General features: G+C 47.2%; 2 protein-coding genes across 3 annotated transcripts; one reads left to right on the top strand and one right to left on the bottom strand.

Annotated features, from left to right (window-relative positions):
- Window positions 1-1,281: 1,281 nt before the first annotated feature.
- Window positions 1,282-5,883, bottom strand: CYB5D1 (cytochrome b5 domain containing 1). 2 transcript variants are annotated; one of them, XM_080682258.1, is made up of 4 exons: window positions 5,273-5,883; window positions 5,106-5,182; window positions 4,739-4,957; window positions 1,282-4,174 (listed from the first exon to the last, which is right to left on the bottom strand). In XM_080682258.1, the coding sequence occupies exons 1-4, from the start codon at window positions 5,430-5,432 to the stop codon at window positions 3,944-3,946; spliced, it is 687 nt and encodes a 228-aa protein (XP_080538384.1). In that variant the 5' UTR covers window positions 5,433-5,883; the 3' UTR covers window positions 1,282-3,943. The 2 variants fall into 2 exon arrangements, with proteins under 2 accessions (XP_080538384.1, XP_080538383.1); XM_080682257.1 differs by having other exon boundaries at window positions 5,106-5,799.
- A 28-nt stretch (window positions 5,884-5,911) lies between these two features.
- Window positions 5,912-6,838, top strand: NAA38 (N-alpha-acetyltransferase 38, NatC auxiliary subunit). The gene is made up of 3 exons (XM_080682262.1): window positions 5,912-6,135; window positions 6,335-6,518; window positions 6,686-6,838. The coding sequence occupies exons 1-3, from the start codon at window positions 6,055-6,057 to the stop codon at window positions 6,796-6,798; spliced, it is 378 nt and encodes a 125-aa protein (XP_080538388.1). The 5' UTR covers window positions 5,912-6,054; the 3' UTR covers window positions 6,799-6,838.
- The last annotated feature ends 193 nt before the right edge of the window (window positions 6,839-7,031 follow it).

The following is a 7,031-nucleotide window of genomic DNA, read 5'->3' as shown; positions in this document are numbered from 1 at the left end:
GCCCTAACCGGGATGGGGATCGAGTAACATGCTCTTGACTGGAATCGAACCTAGGACCCTTCAGTCCATGGGCTGACACTCTATCCACTGAGCCAAACCAGCTAGGGCTGGAGGGATGGGGAGGGTGTCTTTAAAATATTTGTGTGTGTATATGTGTTTGTGTGTGTGTGTGTGTGTACTATTCAGGGGCAGGAGGTTGGTCCAGTTTGAGAGACTGATGGAAATTATAGCACCTTTCTTCAAAATAATTCACATGTGCCCACATACACACAATATTTAGAAACCATTTCTGCAGATCCAGGTTAAGAATCCACCTGTGATTTGCCATGAGGGTGGAAACTTTTTCAATAACATAATTTGGTCCTTTATGAGGTAGAATTTTCATTTCTCTTTTGTGTATGTTTTTTATCCCATTGAGCAGGCAAGCTTCCTGCAAGAAACATTAAAAAACAACAACAATAAAAAAACAAAACACTTTTTGTTACCCCTAGTAATGTATGTATATAGGGCCAAGACTTGTGGGATATATTTGAATATTTTCCAATTGAGTCCTTTGAAGCTGCTATGATTTACTGTGAAAAGACAGCTTTCAATATTCTGCCACCCCACTTCCCTCCAGAACAAAAGAGACCCTACACTCATGTTCTGTTTACTTTATAAGTTTTAGGCCAAGGCATTATTTACATATTCTTCATACAAATATCCAGTCTTGGATATTTAGGGAACAAAGTAGTGCCTAGTGGAAAGCTTTATAGTCCCCTACCCAAAACAGTAAATATTAATAAACATATGTACTCTATTATCTTAAAAATCTGTGGTCTTTATTCCTCCCATAGCTCCATGCCTCACCCCATACACACCCACACCTGTAATCAGATCCTCTACTTATCCCATGATTTTTTAAACATTAATTAAAATTTTTTTGTTTTGTTCATTCTCACCCCAGGATATTTTTTCCATTGACCTTTAGAAAGAGTGGAAGGGGGTGGGGGTGTGAGGGGAGAGAAACGTCTGTTGGTTGCTTTCTGCATGTCCTGACCAGCAGATCAAATCTGCAATCCAGGTCCATGCCCTTGACAAGATGCCCTTGACCAGGAATGGAACCTGCAACTCTCCAATGCAAGGCTCTAACCACTGAGACCACAGGTCAGGGCTGAATTTTATTTCTCACACTACATTCCTTTCCTGGTATGTGCTTGCAGGGAAAACTAAGAACAGGAATAAACGTATTGCTAATAGAATAATGGCCTTGTAGTTTTTCCTTTTTTTTTTTTTCAGATCCTTCCCTCCCACCTATAAATTTCAAAGGGGCCATCTTGAACCTCTAGAACTTGAAAGTGTTTTCCCTCCTCCAGTCCCCTCCCTGACTTTGTAGGCAATTACAGCCACCTAGTGGTCAAATGGGGAAATGACAGATTGCTCCAAAAATCTGGTGAGGAAGAACTTCATGGAATAATTTTTGGTCTTGGATCTATGGAGAACAAGGAAAGAGAAACCTGTGGATACAGACTATAGGACAGGATCCAGACATCCTATTTCTTGGTCTCACCTTGCCTCCTAGGACACAACATCTCATCCATTGGTTATTATAAACAAATGAATTCACTTAACATTTGAGTTCATTCAATCAAAATTTATTGAGCAGCAACTGTGTGCCTGACACTTGGAATACAGCAAGAAACAAGTTGGACACGATTAATGCTCTAATGAGATACAATCTAGCCAGCCAGCCAGCCAGCCAATTACATCCATAATTTTAACACGGAGGTGATGATAGCTTGGAAAAAAGAAGATGGATTCCAGAGATATTTAGGAGTTACAGTCTACTTGGAGAGTGACTGGATGTGTGAGGAGAGGGATGTGTTTTTGGCAACAGGTATTGAAGTAGGAGACTCTGGAAGAGGGATAGATCCCATAGGCATAGGTCCTGAGGATGCACATGCCCACAGCAACAACATAGGTTTGGTTCTCAAATAGTTTAGGATTTAACTGGACAAACAAGATGCACACGAAACAACTGTAGAGTTGATTAAACATCAAAATGATTCTGGTAATTCATGGACTCTTGCAATACATGGGACTAAAAGAATCCCTCAGTTCCCACCTTGTGTTCAGGTACTGCTGAAGCCAATACAGATGTCTCCACCTTCGTCCATGCCTTTCATAGTCGGCCCTTCAAAAAACTCCTATGGCCCTAGCTGGTTTGGCTCAGTGGATAGAATGTCAGCCTGCAGACTGAAGGGTCCTGGGTTCGATTCTGGTCAAGGGTACATGCCCAGGTTGTGGGCTTGATCCCCAGGAAGGGGGCATGCAGGAGGCAGCCAATGATTCTCTCTCATCACTGATGTTTCTCTCCCTCTCCTTTCCTCTTTAAAGTCAATAAAAGTATATTTTAAAAAACACAACTCCTATGCAGCCCACCCAATGTCTCACAGGGGCCACCTTTTTTCTGCTCTGGGCCCATGTCAGGAGGATGCACTATCCCCTCTCTGCTTCTTGTTTGCCTGTGACTGTCAGGAAATTCACCTGTTATTCTCATTCTCCTTCCTGGTTTACGTTAAATGGGACCAAATCCGGTTGTTTTCTTTTGGTCCTCAGGAATTTTGACTTAATTAGCTTCTCTCTTTACCCCTGTCAAGCCTGTTATTGTAGAAACAATATCTTGCAAAGACAACCCTGCATCCTCACATTCCCTAAGAGGTGCAGGCCCATACTACGCTATTTGTCTCCCTTTTGCTCCACCATCCAAAGTGTCCCACTCCAAAGGCCTAACTCTAGTTTTTCCTGGAACCAGTATATACCCACCTCTTTGCCTTGAAAATGTCAGGAGAAATTTTTGCTATGGGATTAACCAAGAAGTAGTCTCAATAGCTATTGCTCAGCTGACACTTAACCTCACTGCCTCCTGTCTGTCTCTGCATACCTCTGCTAATAGCTGCAGAAAAAAAAACAGCTGACTGCACAATAAGCCTACAGGCATTGTGTAATGAGCCTGGAACATTGAGATATTTCCTTTACAATGAAAAGAATATGGACTTCGGAATTGGGCAGACTTGGGTTTACCTCCTGATTACTAACTAGTCTGCCTTAGTTCTATTAAATCTTGCTAAACTTCAAAAAACTTATCTGTAAAATAGTGGTAATGGGTAGCTAAACAGTATATAAAGCACATAATATAATATCTAAACTGAATTAATTTCCTGGTAACCATTCACTTCCTTTCTTTCCCTTGGGTTTCAGCTGGCAAATACTATTCAGAAGGGAGATTAGCCAGTTTTGTATGGCCAAAGATAGACATTTCCTATTTCTGTCTTCATAAACACCATCTTCCTGTAGCCATCCCATTTCCATCATTGCAAAAAATAAAAAATAAAAAGTCATCCATCCCTCATCCCTGTATAGGATTTCTCTCTTATTATCAAGAAGTTCTACCTGAGCCCTAGCCAATTTGGTTCAGTGGATAGAGTGGTAGCCTTTTGACCAAAGGGTCCCAGGTTCGATTCTGGTCAAGGGCACATACCCAGGTTGTGGGCTTGATACCCAGTGTGGGGAATGCAGGAGGCAGCCAATTAATGACTCTCATTATTGATGTTTCTCTCTCCCTCTCCCTTCTTTGAAATCAATAAAAATATATTTTTAAAAAAGTTCTACGTGAACTCTATTCTCTTCTACATCTCCTTAGTCCATGATATTTTGTCGTATCATTTAAAAAAATTAACTTCTAACATTCTCACTAATTTTCTCAGAGTAAATTATAATGGACCTTTGAAATAGGACCTTTATATTTCATAAGGGCATGGGAACCACAGGTCAATTCCCAGAGTAGAAAGGAAGTCTAGGTCCAGGCACTCCCCCACCCCATCCCCATCTCTTTTCCTACAGGGTACAGAAACAGCCAAATTCAAAATATGCCTTGAGTCTATATAAGCATATATCTCCTTTCCTATAGCTCTGTGAGGTCATCATTGAAGTAGAGCAGTATTGCAGGTGTGTGGAGTGCACCGTCCATATTGAGATAATCAAATTCTTCCTCCTCATCCCGGATCCCATTTTCTTCCAGGGTATATTCCATGTTCAGGTTCTTCCCTTCATATTTCCATGTGTAGCTGGCAGCATGTGCATTATGGGGGAGATAGCGGTGTAGGATTTCCCACATTGATTCTAGGGCCCCCACCTGGAGAACACAAAAGCACCCCACTCCCAGAATTCTGGGTCGAACATACACACACACATTCCAAGCAAAGGCCAAGAGCCCAAAGAATGAGCTGGGATCAGAGTGCCTCCCTTGGCAGGTAGCTTCAGACACTCCACAGCCCCAGAAATGAAGTTGGAGCTCCAGTATGCAATGAATGGCACTAAAGACCTACCTGTCTGTGTGGCAGCCACTTCTAATAGATGGCCCTAACGGTCAAAGTCAAGTCACTGCCCAGTAATTTCATCCCCACAATAGACTATTAAGAGTCCAATTGCATTTGCTGTCCAAAATACAGCATGTAAGAGTTTCCATGGACCACCAGCACTAAGATACATAAATTGCTGCCCTGAACTTATAAAGGAGTCTATTACCCCCTGTGACCCAACCCTGGGGACCTAGGTAGTCTGCTTTCCTGGCTTGCACCTAAAAGGGGGTGAAAATAAAGCTTCCACCGGTTTGGGAGAGTTGATGGCCTGAAGATCTGCTTGGAGATTGCTGGGATTCCCAGTTCCCTCTAACCTGCCCCTAGGCATCAGTTCTCACCTCCAGTGTGTGCTCTTGCGACGTGAGTGTGTTAATGATACGGATGTTCCGGGTCTTGGCGGACAGCCGACCCACTTCATAACGCGATCCCTGCCACCAGGGCTTCCCGAAATCATTGGCCCAGTCGGAACGAGGCAGCTGAGGTGGGACATGCAGAAAGCGGCCCCGGGGGGTGCGGTATCTCTGGGCACCAGTCAGCGGATCTATGTGCTTTCGGATCTTCAAAGCAGGGTTTGGGGGAGGGAGGTGGGAGCAGTCACCCTCTCGGGCTCTGGCTAGCCCCTCTTTTTCCTCTCCATCCTCACTTTCCAGTGCTCCCCCACCCCACCCGCACACACTCACACACCCAACACCAGGCAGAACTCACGTCTTTGGTCTTTGGGTCAAACCAGTGGCTGATGTCCTGACCCGCAACTTCCACGATGGGTTTCAGCAGCAGGTCTCCTGGGAAGGGGCAGCCGCCGTCAATTCTAGCCTCCCCAAAACAAGGCACCCACAAACACACCCGAAGCGGACCCAAAGTGTGGCCCTTACCTTTGTGTTCTTGTGCCAACGGCGTTAGGTCGTATACGCATCCCAGGTAAGACACCCAGAGGTCCTCCGGTTGGTTATGTTCGGCCACCTCAACCGGCGTGAAATACCGACGCCGGAAAAACTCAAAGTCTGGTCCGGCAACTAGGCCCCGGCGTGGCATGGCTCTTGCTCTATTGGTCGCCGGCTCCTTTAAGTTTATTCCTCGCTCCTCAGCACACGCTCATTACTACATCCTCCCTCATCCTGGAGCTAAGACCAGAGCGTTTATCCGCTGACATGGAAACCATTGTCCTTTTTCAGCCACCGTCTACAGAGATCAAACGCTGGGTGGGCGAAGAGTGGCGTCGATCCATGGGAAACGTAGTTTGCTTCCCGCTTTCAAATAATTGAGTTACGTCCTCAGGAGTTCCGGGGAGAATTCAGAGTGGCCTGGGCTACAGGGGATATTTAGGACACACTTTCTCGCGAGGCAGAAAAACGGGGAGTTGTGCGATTTTGAAAAAAATATATTCTTGCTAAATTCCAGGGTTCTTGAATATGTAAAAAAAAAAAATTAGTGGTAGTTTCTCGCGATATCTTAATACATCCGGCATAATAGAACTCAGTGAGCCACAGCGCTGGAAAGTAGAAGCTCGCGAGATCTCTGCAGTTGCCAAAGAGAAGAGGAGGAGGAGAGGTGATCTCGCGAAAGAAAAGCTGCCGGGAGAGCTCGCGAGATCTCTGACCACCGGACCCGAAAGGTTCTTAGGGAGTTGAAGGGCCTGGAGGAGGCCCCGGAACAAATGGCGGGGGCTGAGCCGACCATGCTGCTACGAGAGGAGAATGGCTGTTGCAGCCGGCGTCAAAGCAGCTCCAGCGCTGGGGTTAGCGCGGGCTTGGGTTCCGAGATTGAGGGGCAGTCGGGGAGCAAGATGGGGAGGGAGGGATGGGGGGGGGGGGACTGCAGCTCCCGGCAGCCTCTAGGATTAGTGTGAGCGCCCTGCAGACTGTCGGGAGCTGTGGTTCTGTGGGCGGGCAGTAGCCTCGGCGGCGCGGTCTGAGCGCGTGTCCTGCCCCGCGCAGGACTCAGATGGGGAGCGCGAGGACTCGCCGGCTGCGCGCGCCCGGCAGCAGCTGGAGGCGCTACTCAACAAGACTATGCGCATTCGTATGACAGATGGACGGACGCTGGTCGGCTGCTTCCTCTGCACCGACCGCGACTGCAATGTTATCCTAGGCTCGGCGCAGGAGTTCCTCAAGCCGTCGGGTCAGTGCTCGGGGAATGCACCGCCGGGAATGCGGTGGAGCCTCACTCAGGCATTTCCCCTTTAGTGCCTGGCTGCACCCCTTATTTTAGGAGGCTAGAAGTCGTGGCTCAAAAGGGGCGGGACCGACGCTGGTTTGCCTCCCTGATGTTCTGACCCTTCTTTCCAGATTCCTTCTCTGCTGGGGAACCCCGTGTGCTGGGCTTGGCCATGGTACCCGGACACCACATCGTTTCTATTGAGGTGCAAAGAGAGAGCCTGGCGGGGCCTCCCTATCTCTAACCATGATCGCGCATGCCTTTTAGACTTCATTAAACCTGTAACCCAAGTGGCCTGTGTGTGTGTAGCTGGGATTTCCCGACAGAGATCGCACTTCCCACAACCTAGACTTACAGGAGTGCCACAGGTCCCCTCAGGTTCGCGGGCTGGGATGGGGGACAGGCTGCGCTTCGGACCAACAGGTCCTAGGGTGGACCCCTCCATCTTCCCTCCCACGCTGCTGCTCCAGAATTGTG

This window comes from Plecotus auritus (assembly GCF_963455305.1).
Source record: "Plecotus auritus genome assembly, chromosome: 7".
In the NCBI taxonomy this organism is placed as follows: domain Eukaryota; kingdom Metazoa; phylum Chordata; class Mammalia; order Chiroptera; family Vespertilionidae; genus Plecotus; species Plecotus auritus.
The sequence above is the reverse complement of the archived record's forward strand: the minus strand, read 5'-3'. Positions and strand labels throughout refer to the sequence as shown.

Excerpts from the sequence above, each read along its gene's own strand:
- CYB5D1 (XM_080682257.1), bottom strand. The coding sequence starts at position 5,432 with ATGCCACGCCGGGGCCTAGTTGCCGGACCAGACTTTGAGTTTTTCCGG. Across the intron at positions 4,958-5,105 it reads TTGACCCAAAGACCAAAGAC|ATCCGAAAGCACATAGATCC; the intron begins GTGAGTTCTGCC and ends CCTGCTTTGAAG. Across the intron at positions 4,175-4,738 it reads CGCAAGAGCACACACTGGAG|GTGGGGGCCCTAGAATCAAT; the intron begins GTGAGAACTGAT and ends TGTGTTCTCCAG.
- NAA38 (XM_080682262.1), top strand. The coding sequence starts at position 6,055 with ATGGCGGGGGCTGAGCCGACCATGCTGCTACGAGAGGAGAATGGCTGT. Across the intron at positions 6,136-6,334 it reads AAAGCAGCTCCAGCGCTGGG|GACTCAGATGGGGAGCGCGA; the intron begins GTTAGCGCGGGC and ends TGCCCCGCGCAG. Across the intron at positions 6,519-6,685 it reads GGAGTTCCTCAAGCCGTCGG|ATTCCTTCTCTGCTGGGGAA; the intron begins GTCAGTGCTCGG and ends CCTTCTTTCCAG.